This window comes from Rhyacophila brunnea, unplaced genomic scaffold (assembly GCF_057557595.1).
Source record: "Rhyacophila brunnea isolate RB1 unplaced genomic scaffold, BYU_Rbru_1.0 scaffold_21, whole genome shotgun sequence".
NCBI classification, from domain to species: domain Eukaryota; kingdom Metazoa; phylum Arthropoda; class Insecta; order Trichoptera; family Rhyacophilidae; genus Rhyacophila; species Rhyacophila brunnea.
The window spans coordinates 226,159-244,660 of NW_028232871.1; the positions used below are offsets into that span (position 1 = coordinate 226,159).

At 34.4% G+C, this 18,502-nt stretch overlaps 2 protein-coding genes across 3 annotated transcripts in view; both read right to left on the reverse strand.

Annotated features, from left to right (window-relative positions):
* Positions 1-18,502, reverse strand: part of LOC147070576 (uncharacterized) — a 221,352-nt gene that overhangs the window by 46,520 nt on the left and 156,330 nt on the right. The window lies entirely within an intron of this gene.
* The window catches only part of LOC147070578 (fumarate hydratase, mitochondrial-like), a 29,213-nt gene that overhangs the window by 5,452 nt on the left and 5,259 nt on the right, over positions 1-18,502 (reverse strand). Inside the window, exons 1-7 of one of the 2 annotated variants that reach the window (XM_085948885.1) lie at positions 12,923-13,179; positions 8,935-9,057; positions 5,644-5,725; positions 4,785-4,903; positions 2,047-2,279; positions 1,355-1,560; positions 248-451 (exon numbers count right to left, since the gene is read on the reverse strand). In XM_085948885.1, coding sequence (XP_085805011.1) covers positions 248-451; positions 1,355-1,560; positions 2,047-2,279; positions 4,785-4,903; positions 5,644-5,725; positions 8,935-9,057; positions 12,923-12,940 — 985 coding nt within the window. In that variant the 5' untranslated portion in view covers positions 12,941-13,179. Of the gene's footprint in view, positions 1-247; positions 452-1,354; positions 1,561-2,046; positions 2,280-4,784; positions 4,904-5,643; positions 5,726-8,934; positions 9,058-12,922; positions 13,180-18,502 lie in introns of those variants that run through there. The other variant, XM_085948884.1, reaches the window with a different exon arrangement.

The following is an 18,502-nucleotide window of genomic DNA, read 5'->3' on the forward strand; positions in this document are numbered from 1 at the left end:
TGTAAATATCGAATGTTACATTGTAATTTATTTATTGTTAAGATAGTACTGATGTAGTTTATATTGAAACGTGCCTATATCTGTTATTATTTTTGGACAATAGTCAGTGTCTTGTGTTGCAGCATTTGGTGATGGAACGATTGTTTCACTGTAATTTAACTTTAACTTTCACACTAATTGATTTTAACTATTGCAAACTTATCAAATATTTATTGCTACCACAATACTTTGTTAACGGTCTACCAACCTGGCATGATGGATGACCCAGGCTCGTTCTCGGGCAGACTGAGTTCTCCAAGGCCGCATCTGGGTCCTGACGCCAGGAATCTGATGTCGTTGGCGATCTTCATAATTGAGCAAGCGATCACGTTGAGGGCCCCCGAAACTTCCACCATTGCGTCGTGGCAAGCGAGCGCCTCAAACTTATTAGGGGCTGTTACGAATGGGATATCTGAAAAGGAAACTTACTAAATGTACCTATAAAAAAGAAAAAATAGGAGATTTTCAATTTCATTCTATGTTACGAAAGCGGGATTGTGTGAAATTGGCCTTTGCATTGACAATTAATTAATAAGTCTCAAGGAACTAATTTGAGAGAGTTGGTGTATCTACATCAGAATTTAGCTGTGGGTAACTATAATATTATTATGTTGCAGTGGCGAAGAATGCCTGTTGGAAGGATGTAATGAAGTAAGCTGTAATAGATAAATGAAAGAAGAATTACATACATAAAAATTAAAAATAATCATATGAACAATCATGCTAAGCTACTCAGAGTATTCAAATTGATTTTACCAAAAATGTTGTATACAAGAAATTAGGTACAATGTATATACTATTTTTTTTTATTATTATCTATTAATAACCCATGTCCTTGCTTTTTGTATAAGGTGGTCCTTACTCCTAATTTTGAACAATCACAAACACCCAGGCTTTGAGAAAATCACTTAAATATATATTGTGTCTTCACCAGGTTGAACCCAGAGGTCCCGGATGGAAGGCGAGCGCATTACGCATAGTACCACGAGAGGCGCCTACTATGTATATATTATATTAATATGTGTATTATCATTCAAGAGAAATCATTATCTTTGCACCCCCCTTTTTTTGATTAAGCTATATAAAAACAAAAAAAAAAACATATTATTCATAATGGGTACACCTACATAATATTAGATGTTAGCTTCAACCATGTGATAGTATAATTTATACTTGCAGGTTACATACTCAGATCATTTATTATACATAAGCGAGCCAGGGATGCTGGATGATTGTAGTAATCAGCTCTGCAGCGATTAATACTTCTTGAATAAGTTTATTCTTTACCAAAATTTAGTGTGCAATAGTTCTTTACCTGTCAATTCTGATATTCTCTTGGCGCACTTCTCGGCGAAACCAATGCGGGTATTCAGACCGGTACCGACTGCTGTGCCTCCAAGAGCCAGTTGATACAGCCTCGGTAAGGTGGAGTTGATCCTTTCAACTCCCAATTCAACCTGTCTGGTGTAACCGCTGAATTCTTGGCCTAGAGTGAGTGGTACAGCATCCTGTGTATGCGTTCTGCATGCCAAAAGAGAAACATCTATTAGAATTCGAGAATATTGTAATGGAAGAGTGTTAACAAGTTTAGATACCACATGGTATTCCTAACTGGGAATCTTAATCATACTGTATCAGAACCAAATACTGCCTATTCAATGCACATATAGGGTGTATTGGTATGGCTTTGTCAAAAACGTGGAGATAAGAAATTGGACGATACAGTCTCTTATCATACCTAAGATTAAGATAGGACGTTGGCCTTGACATAGGACACATGCATGAGAGTCTTAAACTGGTCTGTCCTTTTCCAGATGGATTCGGGCACCCTGAGAGGTTACTATATACATTCTATAGGATAATAGAAGAGCTACAGTATGTTGGCTATGGCTTGGGATGACGGAAAGTTACTGGTGAATGACAGTTTCTTGGAGACACCGTATGTTAAAAATATGATTCACTGTGGACAATAAAGTTTTATGTATAGTACAGTTATTAATTCCTAACCTTCCGATCTTAATAATCTTGCTGAACTCCTTGGTTTTCTTGTCGAGAGAAGCATGCAGGGTGTTCATGGCTGGCAGCAGCCTCTGCTTGAGCTCCATGGCTACAGCGATGTGCATGGCCGTGGGGAACGTGTCGTTGGAGCTCTGAGACTTGTTCACGTGGTCGTTCGGGTGAACAGGCTTCTTGGACCCTAGTTCTCCTCCCAGGGTCTCGATTGCGCGATTGGCAATTACCTGTAATATAAACAAACTTTTGATAATATTTATTTATAATTTTTTTAGAGTTCATGTAAATTGATAGCAGATGAAAAATCAGATATTTATTTTAATTTCAGGATTTGATTAGTTTAATTTACGGTTACTATTCAGTGCAGCTATTCTTAACGGTTAACACTTTAGCACGTTTCCGTTATTTTCATTGGTCCAAGTAAACACGGATGCCATTTCATACACAAGGCGGTATCAGTGCCTATCAGCAGTTATCCATAATTGGTAAATTCGTAATATGCTGAAAATTTAAGTTGGTAGTCATGTTGTGTGAAATACGTCTCTTATTTGCGGACTTTGGTCAAATTCGGTCATTTTCGTACTGGGGTATCTATGTTTTTTCTACCCGAACCTCGGAGTGCTCGAAATTTTGTATTGAAACGTCAAACAACATAACAAAACCTATAATTTTATTAATGTCATTGCAGCATGTAGTAAAACAAATATTATGTTACTACTAGCAACAGTTGACAGGGCGCAGGTAACAATACAATGAGCCGACGAATGTGACCCATAATATAGATTATTTTTCAAAATACTTGTATCTCGCATCTCAATTTTCAATTGATGTACTCTATCATGCTCTAAAAATTAACACAGTCAAGAGAGGGGTTGTTAAAAGATAACAATATTGACAGTTAACTTGTTGTGATAATTAGGTACGTGAATACATAAAGTGATAAATGTGATATATTTATCACATTTAACTCTTTTTTGATATTAAGTGATATGTTAGAATAGGCTCGCAGGAATGGATAAAAAGATAAATCAATTCAGGTAACTCATTGAATTGGCTATAATCCACGCATTATTTAACATTTCAAAGGAAACATTCCAATTTGTATTATCCAAGTCATTTGTGGTGAAACCAAGTGATCAATATATGCAATAACTATTGATATTCAATATATTATGTAGCACTGAGTTGTTATATTATATAGTTTTTTGAATAAGCTTCTGAATCTGCATATGCGTCTGGTAAAAAAAATCCTGAAATTTAAATATAAAATAATATAAACACGAAGTCAATCGTATACAGTGGTAAATTTTCCACAATCTGTTTCGTGAATTGACGCTTGCGTGAGACGCGCACTACATTTCTACGGACATGTGACAGTTCCATTATGATTCCCAGAAGCTGACATTTCCCGAGTCGTTCTACTTTATAAGATCATCAAAATATTGTTATGAAATCAGGATTGTGAGAAAATCTGATGAATTTCATCCGGTCACAATCTAAAAATTGAGGCTAGGATCAGACCGCTACTTGTCCGTGTATACCGATACAAGTCAAAGGAGAGCACATAATTTCATGAACATGAATTTATCACAAATAGACCAATTGTAAACAGTTTACAATTATTTACATTTGCACTTGTAAAACAAGGTATGAGAAGAACAATTATTTTTACATCTAAAGTACAACAGTCGTGGGATTTTCCGCCATAATGAACAATGGCTAGCACTTTCATGTTGCCATAAAAAGCAGCTCGACATATTATTACCTTTACATTGATGCATAAGCACGTATGAAGTTACTATTAAAATATTTTTCTATTATATAATATTTTTTATTACTTACTTGCCGCACGGCATAGAAAATATTATATTATGTAAAAAAAAAATTCTACTACATTTTATTTATTGTCCTCGTAGTCTAGTGCTTTTCATCCGGGGGCTCCGGGTTCGATCCGGTGAGGTGACAACATATTTATGTTAATTTGTGTTTATGATTGTTTCACTTCTATTACTAACAACACTCCTGTTTCACTACTGGCCCTCATAGTCTGTTGTATGTTGAAAAGAATATTATATAGAATATCACAGGGAGTATCATACTGCCAAAAGTTGGTAAGTCTCCAAATCATGTTATGGAGTGATTGCAATAAAACCAGGCATGATGCTGATTTCTTTGTGCTTTATTGTGATGTATTATATCGGATGATGTTGATTTTTTTTTTGAGACGGCTCGTTTCACGTTAGCCAATAGGAGACTTTTTTGCAGAAACATCCAACCCCTGAGTTAGATCAGTAACGTGCATAACGAAATAAATATGTAGATACCTACCATAAAATGGGGCGAGATTAAACCAATGCTATTTTCAAAACTTTTGTAACGAATTAATGATTGCACCTTTAAATTTTGTTAAATAATAGTCAACCCGCATGACTATACAAATTTAGTAAGTATTACTATTGATTGAATGCATGATTATTGTTTTCCAAGAAAATATTGCATTTTTCGTAGTATTAAAAAGTTTTGGATACCACAGATAAAATCATCTGAAATGGGCTTGATGACATGTATATTCATTGACTATTGAATATTATGATATAATGACTATTGAATTGTCAAATTAAAGTGATATACATTGTGTGTACACAGGAAGTGATTGCATTTGGTACGATTCTGTTGACATAAAAACCTACTGAATTGTAAACAGACAATAGTTTCAAAAATAATAAGTTTACCTCATTGGTGTTCATATTGGTTTGGGTGCCAGAGCCAGTTTGCCAGATGACGAGAGGAAAGTGGTCTGCGTACAGTTTTCCCGATATCACATCATCCGCTGCTGTGGAGATCGCTTTGGCTATGTGGGAAAGAAAGACAAAAATAATTGTATAATTATATATTAGCAAGTTCAAGTAAGTTACAAACAAAAAATCTTAGAGTGATCCATGACATCGGTTAGTAATTAAAGTAATATCTGCTTTGATTTAAAATACATATGCAAATAGTTTGGACTATAACAAAAGAGACTCTTGTGAACTGGAATTCTGGAATGTAAAATCGGAAGATCAACAATAATCATAGCAGAGGACGACACTGCATTTTGTGGCTGTAGAACCTCCGTGATTGGCATGACTGGAGCTCCACTGAACTATCGCAGGTAATAGATTGCGAAGCAAAGATCGCCCTGATGGTGGCTGACCTCCGTTAAGGGATCGCACAATAAGAAGTAAATCGGAAAACAGAAAAAAATGTATTTTGTAAGTTGGCATATTGAAACAAGGGAACGTTTTTATAGACAGATGTTTCAACATTTCGGTAATATATTATACGGATGACATATTTGTGATTTTTCATCCAAATGTTCTCTAAATACATTCAGTATCGGCACCAGCATGTGTCTGTCTGATGTCTGACAAAAATAAATATAGCACAATTTGAAAAACCTGCCATCAACAAGTGTTGCCCATAATCCAAATAGTTAAACCCTATTTTCAACACTAAGTAACTCATTCTAATCTCTTCTTGTCATTTTTTTTTTTTTTTATTGACATATCAGAGGGCAGAATTATTGATAACCTATTGAAATAAAGCACATACCAACTTTTTGGTCCAGACCAAATTCAATGTTAACCTCAGCTGCTGCTTTCTTGAGGATGCCCATAGCGACAATGACTGGATACTGTAGAATAAATACACAAATTATAATTCCGGGGGAATACTATGACTGTTTCAGGAGGAATATTTATTAGCATTCCAACAACGGCTCTTAAATCGACATACTCAAAAAAAAAATGGGACTGAAGATATTTAAATCTCCCGGTTACATGTAAATTGTACGTAAAACATTTTACCGTGGCACGCTGTGAGCTTTGTATTTTATGTATGTAATGTATGCTTTGTATGTAGCTTATTGGAAAGAGATGACCGTAGTCTATACGGTTTCCAATTTTATTAGATTCAATATGAACATTAACCCGTTCAGACCTGAATTAATTCTGAGAGGTAGAAAAATTATCTCTATGTTGATTCCGTGTGATAGTGACCCAAATAAGACAAAAATATTTTTATTTTATTTTTTTCATTGAATTTTCCTAGTTTTCCAGCATGGGCATAATTATGCACATTTGGTCTCAAGCGCTGCAAAATTGGTACTCGAAAGTATTGCAACAGCATTTAAAATTTTGCCTGTTTTGTTAATTTTAAGGTTATTTATAATTAAATTAAACATATTCAAGAAATAAAAAGCACATTTAATACTTCACATATTATATTTTATTGAAATTTAAGATCTAGAGACATAAATGTTGACAATTATTTTTTTTTTCTGTGATATGTTACAAAACAATTTCTCTCCTTCTTTATGCATAAATGAACATTACTCGTATCATAGTGAAAATGTGTTTTTTTTATTACATAGGTATATTATTTTTACATCTTTTTGCTTCTCTACTCTGGTCCAGATGTAGCATATGATCAATGCGGTCATACTGGACTTCAGGAATCGGTTTTACCTCTTCGTTTGGTTTCCTAGCCTTTTTTCGAGGCTCACTATAACTAATATCACTAGGGCGGCCAGGTTTTTTTTATTTATAGTTTTATTGGCCTTTACCATTGACCCTGACAGCCTCGTGCGGAAGCGGTACATATCCATCTCGTCCTCGCCATCGCTTTCTAATGGCATTATATATCGGCCAAACCTTGGAAACTCTTTGTCGGTTTGTACACGACTTCTCGAAAGTACCACATGTGTTGGGATATCTGTCAGTTTATCATCAGACAAATCAAGCAGCCTCTCATCATACCGAGAGTGAAGAGGCGACGTTGGACCTGGCTCGGCCACGTGCTGCGGGTGCCAGAAGAGAACCTCAACCTGGCTTGCCTGTTCTTCAAGCTGACCGGATTCCGGCATCCTGGAAGGCCGCTAAATACTATCTATAGAGTGTATACGGCGGAGCTACGGGATTCTGGTTTGACCTGGAATGAAGCAAGAAGACTGGCGAGCGACAGGGATTCTTGGAGGCACCGCGTGGTGTCCATTTGCTCCAACTAAGGGGCGGATATGGCCGAAGAAGAATAAGAAGAACTTTTGTCCAACTTCTTCTTTCTCCATATCTTCTTCATTGGTAGGATCATTCATTTTTGCTGAAATAAGGTGTTTTATACCGATATAGAAATATATAACACTTCTGCATTCGGCATATTATACAGTGACGTTGAGACCAATTGTGCATAATTATGCACATGCAAATTCAAAGGTCTGTGAAATATTATTTTACTTATATTTTGTTTATTTTATGTTTTCAACATGTCGTTTATATATATTACTCCATGTGTTAATTGATATCTAATGCTTAACGATGCTTTAACTTGAGTTTATCATAATAAAATGTACTAACCTGGAACGCTGTTCAATATCAGTGCAGAATAGGTTTCATATTCGATCATTGTCAGTTTATCATTCATAGATGGAGTTACTTGTTCCATTTATAACAAAGATTATTAGTTGATCGAAAATCACATAGATGGTAAAGTTTTAATAAACGAAAAATGAATATTTTACGAAGGTTTAAAATAAGTGTGCATAATTCTGCACACGGGGTCTGAATGCGTTAATTCAATTTTCATAGCTGATTTTGGCAAAATTCATGAATTCAAGAATGAAAACCTAACCTAACCTAACAAATAATCCAGTATATCGGCTATTTTCAAAATTTGTTTGCTGCTGGCTTCCTGTAAAGTGTAAATCAACAAGAACCGTGTTTTATAAAGACATGAATTTTATGTCAGTATACAACCCAAAGAGGTTGGACGGTCTTTAATAAACGGCCATATATTTCCAATACAACATTTCATGGTGAAGTGTGATATGGCGAATTGCATACGTACAAGTTCCCGGGCACGGGATTCAGGAAGGTGAATAATAAAATAAATAATACTAATTGTACCGTTTTAAAAAAAAAAAAATTTCGGTTAGGTACATGTTCAAACACGCGCGTTAACATGATCTTACTTCCTACTTCTATGACAGTTCATTTATCGTTTGTCAATTTATGGCTACAGCCGTATGTTGTAGCTTAGCCACTGGGAAGTGCCAATAGAAATGGCGTATTTCAAAAAAATACTACCTTATTCTTAGGTCAATAATTATTATAAACCAAATATTATTCGTAGAATGTTTATCACATTTGAATGGTCAAAGAAATAGCTTACAATATGTATCTTTAGAGTTATCTTAAAATGTGTAAATCTTGCCCATTTTTTGAATAATAAAATGCCTAATTCTTGTCAAATTTGGGATCACAGAGATTATCAATATAATTTTTTATTGTAAATATTTCACTATTTTACTAATAACTACAAATTTTACTAATGGTTTTATAAATGCTTTTAAAAATTAATAAATACAATATATAAAAAATCTTAACACCACTTCACATGGACGTACTGAAATATGACTATATTCTAAAACATTAGAGCAAGAGGTTTAAAAGAATACTATTTCATGTAATAAAAATACTTTATGCAGTCATCAAATGTTTAAAATAAATATAAAGGATAATAAGGCTTCAAAATTATGTAAATAGATTATCTACAACGTTAAAGGAATGTCCAGGATCATACTTTGAAAATAGCATAAAAGCTCCATTTTGACGTACGCTGAGCATGTCCCCCCTTAAGTTTTTAAAGTTTTTTTTCATATGTTTTCGACTGTCATAGACCAATACATTTGTAAAATAGGTATGTAATTTTTGTTATATTTTTACCATGTTTAGACTTGGGTGTGAAAGTTGTATCAATAACAATCAACGAGAGAATTCATCGCATAGCTTCATTGTGTGCGCAATCGTAAATAGAAAACAAAGTAATTTAGTATTATCTAGTACTTGCCGGCATGCGTTCTGATTCTCCGCCAATCGGGAAGTTCATGACGGAGCGCAGAGTTTGGGCGCCATAATATTTGTCAGCCTCCACTTCAAGCTCCCCGAAGGTATCCGACTCCTTGCGGATAGCCTGAAAGTCAACATAGGAAAGTAAAATATTAACATGGAATATCAGTCTGAAATTTATGCAAGAAATCATTGTCTCCCTTAGTTATCAAAAAGTGCGGTTGAGTTATTGGAAGCCATAGATTAATGAATATTCTGTAATGTGACAGTATTCAAATATGGCAGTATAAACAATATAGCAGTCTGTTTTAACATTGTGTTACGATGTACCTAACTACTGTTTTTGCGATTGTTCATTTAAATAATCTCAAAAATAATGCTTGGTCATTAATAAATTAATATAAAACTTTCTTTACGCATGTAACGCATACTAATGCAAGACAACTCAGTGCAGGTTTGGATTATAAATAAATGTCAAAGCAAAAAGTATGTTCTTTGCACATGAATCTGCCACACTGAATGACTCATAAATAATATAATTATTATTAGTCATATTAGAATAAATTGTTTTCAGCTTATTTTCATACGGTTTGGCTCCTTCACTATATAAAAAAAAATTTAAGTGTTTGGATAAAAATGTCATCCATAACGATAAGCGGACTGAGTTTGAGTAATGATGATGATATAAAAAAATATATATCTGATTGCCATCTATTATTATTTTCCTTCTCAAACATAAAAAAAAAATCATAAATGTCATGGCAAAAAAATTTAATCGGGAATTAAAATTGAATTAGGTAAACACTGAACAACTACTATTAATGCAAAAACTACTCATTTTGTAAAAAAATGGCGATGTAATGTACCTACTCGACCAATTTGTAGGTATATTTTTATTAAATTTGTGTACACTATTAACTTGATTTTTTGAAGTTTCCATTTTTTTATTTTTAATGTTGTGATGTGCGATTCGCGATAATTCCTCATATAATAAACTCATTATGGTTCACCATACGTTCAAACTTTTGCTATCAGCCCGGATGTTTTGGTTACACTATACCAGGGGTCGGCAAACTGTTGAACCAAAAGAGCCAAATATGAGTGGCACAACGGTTAAAAAAAAATTCGAGAGCCATACGTATATTTTTATAAATATGATTTATTTAAATGAATCAATTACATTTATAATTGTTTATTTATTAAGTGAAGAAGATTTCCCGAATAAAACTAACGTAAATACTTAACATTATATGTTTTTATTGTTGACATTATAAATATAATTTTTACAGAATATGAATTACATACAATTTTTACGCATTCCTTAAAACTAATGTGAATAATGACCTTCCTTGCATTTCTTTGGAGAGTGTGTATGTTTGGTATGTAACTAGTAGTTTTTAATTTCAGGCGCAACTCCAAAAAATTCTCATCGGTCATTTACCTTCTCTAAATGGTATTTATATTGTTCATGTTTGAAAATGATTGTTCACATACGTATTATTATGTAGACTCGAATATGAGTTCGGAAAGCTATTCCATAATATATGTATTAAAAATCGTAGTGTCTACTTTATGTAGATCTTTTAGAGCACCTCAATTGTGTTGTGAAATTAAATTGCATTTTTCTCTCTCCAAATCCTCAATTTTGGTGGCAAGACCTACAAATTTTGAGCTCCATAACTATTTGCTTGTTAAATCCACCAATAAAATTTTATTTCAAAAGTGCTCGTGTCAATATCAAATGGAGAAAAATTTGATTTGTCGACTTTTGCAATTAGAACAACAACAATCAAACCTTTTTGCAATAACCATCACGGAGGAAAATTTAGGCTCGCGATAATGTCATTATATAATAAGTGAATAAATTAATGACAAAAATAAAAATTGTGAGTTTTGCAAAAGTTTTTGTAAAAATTGGGAATTTGGCAAAGAGCCGCACGCCAATACCCAAAGAGCCACATGCGGCTCGCGAGCCGCGGTTTGCCGACCCCTGCACTATACCAATTTTTGGATGATAGAAAACAGCGATACGGTAAAACAAAGGTCATTATGTTTACGTGAAAAATGTTTATTATAAAAATAATGGACACAAATATGTACACGAAAAATTGCGTAAATTCTCGTGCAAAATGTGGCAAGTGGCAAGATATTTTTAACCGCGAAATCGAATTATCTACGGACGAGAATTTTAATTTTCTATTGACGAAAGATTACAATTATTTAAGTAATTCGCCAATTCCAGTCAAATTGGATTCTAACGTAGGACATCACAATGGGCTAAGTCAGACAAATTTAATGTTTTTGGGCACGTGGTGCTCACCATTGTTGAAGGGCGACATTCGCGTCATATGGCCCATGGCTGGTAAATGTTTGCCGTCTATCGACACAGTGCCTGTGTTTCAACCAGGCAACTCAGAATCAATGAGAACTGAAATATGGAATGTGGAAGAATATGGGATAGACTTAAACAAGTGTAAAGAATACGCATGTCCTTCGATCAACTTCGACAACTGTTTTCGGTTTATGCATTGACGTTCATTAAATATTGGTGTATTTGAAGGTTGTAACACACACTATTCCATGTCTATAATGTGTGGTTTATTTTCGTAGGATACTCACACATTCAAAACCTTACATCAAAATGTAGTGTATAGGGGATAGCCTATCGGAATTCTATTTATTAATCTGTTCTATGTTTAAAACATGCATTAAAGGGCGCCTGAAATGAAGGGGACAATAATAGGAACGATTTAATTCCAAATTTTAAAAAAAATCGGGAATCCATAGACAAGCGGAACTACGAAAAGACGACGAAAAAAATTGTGCATTTTTCAAATCCGAGTAGTAGGTACTACTTGGAAAAAAATGAAAACTAGAAATAATATTTTTTTAATATAGGATGTGGCAATAAAATTGATCTATTTATCTCAATGACAATTGATTTATCTAATGGACGAATACAATAATAAAACAAATAGATACCGACATAGTTTTCATGAACTCTTGCGTTATTATCTCAGTAGAATTCGATAAATTCCCGATTAAATAATACGATTATGTAATTCATAATATATAATATAATATATTATCCTAAATACTGGACAAACTAATTTTTTTAAACATTGACTAATAATTTAATGAAAACATCTACAATGTAAGCAAAATATGTACATTTCAATACAATCGAAAAATACAATAATTGTAATCCCGGACAGAATTTACAATTTCGGCAGATTTATGTTAGTGTTTGCTACTGATATAATATGACTAAATTATCAAAAAAAAATTTAATACCTACCTAACACTCTTGATTAATTTAGTTGATATAGAGATTATGTATAAAAACTAATCGCAAAATCTCGGGATTCAAACGCTTTCAATTTCGGGATTCAACAATCAAGCCCGGGGACCCCGGTGTGCATACCATACAGTGTTGCCATCTTTTCAAAGTGAAATTATAGTACAAAGCCTCCAAAATTATAGTATACGCGTTGTCAATTTTTTTCCCAAGTTCTACAAATCTTCTTATATTGCGAAATTATAGTACTTTGCACCAATTTATCGAACGGAAATATTGAAATTTTAGTACTTTTTACATATTTTTTCCGATATTCAAAATTGTAGTATTTTAGGCGTACTATACCTATTTTATATCGTACATAGTACGCGGACCAAAATAATAGTACAAATACTATAATTATAGTACGGTTGGGAACACTGATACGATAACATTCAAAATACTACCTACATTTATAATATTATGTAATTTGACCTATCCGTCCAACGATGAAGAATCGATAGTTCGAATATTCAGTAAACAAAATGACTTTGATGTTCGCAACATTATAAAATTGAAATATAATTCATTACTAAATTAACGCAAACAAAATTCAGAAGGTAAAATAATATTATGTATTTCGTACGCGCTGATACCGGTTAAGTAGGTACACGTATAATAACATAACCTGTTGTTTAAAAAAATGCAGTACCTTTTTCGATTGCTCCATAATCAGCGGATGTTCGCAAAATAACGTTATTGACTGACGAAAGAGTTCTACTAAAACTTTCGCTAAAGGAAATAACACTAAATGTTTCGAAGGTATTCAAACGAAGAGCAAAAATCGAAAGAACAAACACTTCCCGCGTGGACCGACTTCTCACATGAGAATTTGATATAAATTGATTTATCAGTTTCCAACTGGAAATTACCCACTACATGCGAGATGCCCACTACAAATACGGACGCGTTTATAAAATAATTTTATCACAATGAGTTTTATTTGGTTTGCTGTACGGAGGCGCGATCTGTGGGGGGACATGTGAAATAATATAAATTAATAGAAAATAATATTGTGTATGTAGGTATTGTTTGTAAAAATTGTAGGTACAATATTTAAAACTATTTTTGATGGAACACTCGTCAGTGGTGAGAATAAAAATAGGGAATAGCTATCATAAACCTCTAATAATTACAAGACAAAAAGAACTATTTATATACCACGTTTTTAAATTTTCTGTTGAATCATATAAACTTGACAATTCTATGTATTAATAAAAACTTTTTATTGTATTTGATAGAAATACTGAATAAATAGAGAATAGGTACTGAAATGTCATTTTGACATTTCATATTGATTTCCATAGTAACGCACGTATATATTAATAATTTAGTTGCTAGGACCCCCTTAGTAACCAACAATAATAACTTTCCATACAAAACGGAATTAACTGAAAATGAATTCAATTCTTCTTAAAAATGACAAAAAGTATTAAAAGAATGCATTTTCGTTGTGTTCTGCTATATTCTAAAAGTTTCAAATGTCTAGCTAGTCGGGAAGTTAGTTAAAAATCTTAAATCGTCCAATACAAATCTTGGACAAATAAGAAAAAAATTATACTGGACACACAAGAAAAAACGTTACCGTTAAAAAATGTACCGGACAAACAAGAATACAAGTTAATAAAAACGTGGTAAATAAAAATAATGCAGGATGCATGGATTTTTTGTTTGTGTATTAGGTACATAGTAATTTGTATGTTTTAACTAAAAACAATTGGTGCATTAATGTCAATAGGCATAATAGCACTAATAACAAACGAAAACATAGCTTATTGCAAATGTGCAACACTTGCACCAAGTTGCCCTGTGCAAATATCATGTTGCTTGCTACTAAAAATGACACGTTTAAAACATCTGAATGTTCAGAAGAAAAAAAACTTTCTAAAAAATTCTACAGCTCCATGACAACAGACTTCCCAAACCAGTCGATCAAAGATCTAAACAATTACGATCCAGCCATCGAATTTTCGAGACCACGAGCAATATTGCTCTTAAAGTCTTCTTAGTATATATTTTTTCCCTACAGTAGGAGACAAAAGAGAGGCCATTTAATTTCCTCTCCATCTGCATAGATATAAAAAATCGGTGTGTACTTATACTTATACATCTTTGAGCGAAGCCACACGGGCACTGCGTTGCGAGACCGCTGTATTCCGACTGCGAGTGGGAGTGAGTACGCATCAGCGGTGCGGCTTCGCTCTTTGACGTAACAAAAACAAAACTTGTGATAACCTAGATTCTTCGACTAGTTCTTAATTATCTTGTTAAATTACACACGTAAGAAAACGGGCCGCTTATTGAAGCGCCGTTGGTTTATTTCTATACACTTTAACTTATATTACTAAATTATATAATGGTTTCTCGTTGTTTTTATTTTTTAAGTACCAAATGTCACTCTGACGTTTAATAGTTTGTTTACGTAAGGAATTGCAAATGGCTGACAATCATAAATTCGCTGCCTAGGCAACGGAAAAATTCGAAACTATAATATTATACTGTATAATCGTCACGATTGCAGTATCATACTGTGGCGAAAAGGTAGTGCGTTCGGCTGATAACCAAACAATCGGTGGTTCAAATCCAATCGAGTGCGTTTTTTTTTTGAAAAAATAAATTGTGTTAAAATGTGTTACGTGTCACACGCCAAAAATACACTGACCTGATTTTCTAAACGCGTCTAAAGAAATATAACTTCAAAAATAAAATATTTTGCAGTGCTGACTCCGCCAATTCGAAGGAGAAACTACTGTAAAACCTTTATTTTTCTGTTCTTTTTCTTTTCATTCTTCAGATCCACAACGAAGAGTCATGCGCTCTTTGTTAATAGATACAAAAACGTGAGTACTACAGATGACAACGATAAAAGGCCATTTGGCCTTGGTGCCTCATATTATACCTATATATTATAATTAAAGGGTTAAGTTGGACTGCAGAGGTAGTACCTTTGTTCTGAGTAAACCAGACACTGGTCCTCGCTGTCCTACGAGGCAAGTGGATGCGTAATATAGATTTAAAACAGATCATTAGCCTCTCCCTTACCGAGACCGTCTGTGCGTGGTGCCAGCACCACATCCTCCTAGAGGTGACCCTGGTATCGCAGAACACAGCGGATCTAGACTGGGAAGTCAATAAATATCCCTGGTATTGGGCAGCAGCAATTACCAGTACTGATGTCAGGTGGAGAGGATGGACTTCGGTACAGCTAACATTTAGATAACTGAAGGCATGGTCGCAACGGCTTTAATGGCTTTGACACTGCGATGTGGAAAGCAACGGGAAACTACCACATTAACTATATCCCTAGTAATCATCATGGCTGGAAAATCAAATTACATGGCCCTCAGTCCCCGGCAGGCCTTAAATGGTCAGAGGGTGCTAAGAATCCCCGGGCCGGCTATGAAGATTGCGACCTGGAATGTGTGATCTATGTTTAAAAGTGGAAAATTGCAAAACGTTATTATGGAAATGAATCGGTTAAAATTAGATATCCTTGGTATCAGCGAAGTGAAGTGGAAAGGAAACTGCAGATTTAAAACTGACAACGGCACCTTATATTACTCGGGAAATGATGATAACCACCATCGAAATGGAGTGGGTATCATAGTGACCGATAAAATTAACAGATCGGTCAATAGTTTTGTTCCCTACTCTGACAGAGTAATGCTATTACAACTCAAATCATGGATGGGTAATGTTAATATAATACAGGTGTACGCTCCAACTGCCGACAAAGATAACGATGATATAGAAGAATTCTATCAACAGATAAATGAAATTTTAAAATCAACGAAAGATAATGAAGTTACCTTGATTATAGGAGATTTCAACGCAAAGGTTGGTAAAGGTAAAAGTGGAGAGTTAGTAGGAGAATTTGGTCTAAGACAAAGAAATGATCTAGGAGAAAGATTACTACAATTTTGCCAGGAACAGAGTATGGTTGTTTGTAACACATTATTCAAACTTCCAGCAAGGCGATTGTATACATGGAAATCCCCACAAGATGATGGCAATAACATTGTAAGAAATCAAATAGACTATATATTAATTCGCAATCGTTACAGAAATAGCGTAACATCTACTAAAACTTATCCAGGTACTGACATCTCATCTGACCACAATCCTGTTGTAGCTACAGTAAAAATTGGATTAAAAAGATTACTGAGGGAACCATGCGCAACCCAACGTGTTGACATTGATCAACTGAAGGATCCCGAAGTCAAACAACAAGTAAAACGTGCACTGAACACAGAAATAGAACAAATAAAAACTTCAGTCATTACATCCTCTGACATAACAGACAAGTGGGACAGGATAAAAGATGTGTTCTCAATATCTAATAATCAATTAGAATATAAAAGAACAGATAAGAAGCAAAAATGGATGACAGATGAGATTCTGTCTTTAATGGACGAAAGAAGAAAATGGAAAAATAAAAATGAAGCTCAATATAGGAGAATTAATAATACCATAAAAGGTAAAATTCATACAGCTAAAGAAGAATGGATGTCCGACCAATGCAAAGAAATTGAAAATCTCCAACGAAAATACGATTCCTTTAATATGCACCAGAAGATAAAGGAAACATTGGGAATTACGAAAGGAACCTCATTAACTATCTTGAAAGACGAAGATGGGCGTATTATATTAGATATAGAAAAGAAGCTGACTCGTTGGAAGACATATATTGAAAATCTGTTTGATGATGATAAGGGACCTATTGACTATACTTTTAATGAATGTGAACAAGCCCTATGCATAAATAGAGCAGAAATAATAAACGCAATACGAAATTCTAAAAATGGTAAAGCTGACGGCCCTGATAATATTTACAACGAAATGATAAAATTATTAGAAGAAGATCAATTAGAAATTCTCGTTGATTTGTTTAATAAAATTTACGAAACGGGCATAATTCCCGATGATTGGTTGAAATCGACATTCATCACTCTACAAAAAAAGGCGAATGCAAAGGAGTGCAGCGAGTTTAGAACAATAAGTTTGATGAGCCACATGTTAAAAGTTTTATTAAAAATCATCCATAATAGGATTTTTCGAAAATGCGAAGAAGACATAGATGACACAATTTGGCTTCAGAAGTGGTTTGAGCACTCGCGAAGCACTTTTCAGCTTGAATGTTCTAGTGCAAAGATGCCTAGATGTTAATGTTGATGATTATATGTGTTTCATCGATTACGAGAAAGCATTCGATACTGTTAGGCATCCTAAACTTAGAAAGGCATCGATGCAAGAGACATTCAACTGATAGCTAACTTATATTGGAATCAAACAGCGAATATTAAGATTGAAAACGAAATCAGTGGAGAGGTAAAAATTCGTTGCGGTGTAAGACAGGGGTGTATATTGTCACCATTGCTATTTAACATGTACTCGGAAGCTATTTTCAAGGAAGCCTTACAAGGTGAATCGGTGGGTATTATGGTTAATGGCAAACATATTAACAATATACAATATGCCGATGATACTGTGCTGATTGCTGATAGTTTAAAGAGTTTACATCAACTGGTAGAAAAGGTTAATGAGGACAGTAATTCTTATGGTTTAAAAATGAACCTCAAGAAAACAAAACTATTACTAGTAACAAAAACAGCGCTTGTCATTAACAGCGAACCAATCGTGTGACCCATTATAAATATTTAGGTACATGGGTCAATGACAAATGGGACCAGTCTCAGGAAATAAAAACTAGAATTGAGATCGCACGGAGCGCCTTTCTCAAAATGAGACGCCTCCTTAGCAATCGAGATCTTAACCTAGGTCTGAGACTGCGTATGGTACGTTGTTATGTGCTCTCAATTCTTTTCTATGGTATGGAAGTATGGACGCTAAACCAAGAGATGTCACGGAGACTTGAAGCTTTCGAGATGTGGCTGTATAGACGCATTCTCAAAATTCCTTGGACTGACCGGGTGACAAATGTTGAAGTTCTCAATCGAATGGGGAAGGACTGAGAAGTTGTACGTAGTATCAAAACCAGGAAACTACAATACCTTGGCCACATTATGAGAGGACAAAAATACAGCATTCCCCAACTTGTCATTCAAGGAAAGATCAATGGGAAGCGTAGCAGAGGACGGCGCCGCATTTCGTGGCTTAAGAACCTCCGTGATTGGTACGAGTGCAGCTCCACCGAACTGTTCCGGGTAGCAGGCGACAAAGATAAGATCGCCTTGATGGTGGCCGACCTCCGCTAGGGGATGGCACAATAAGA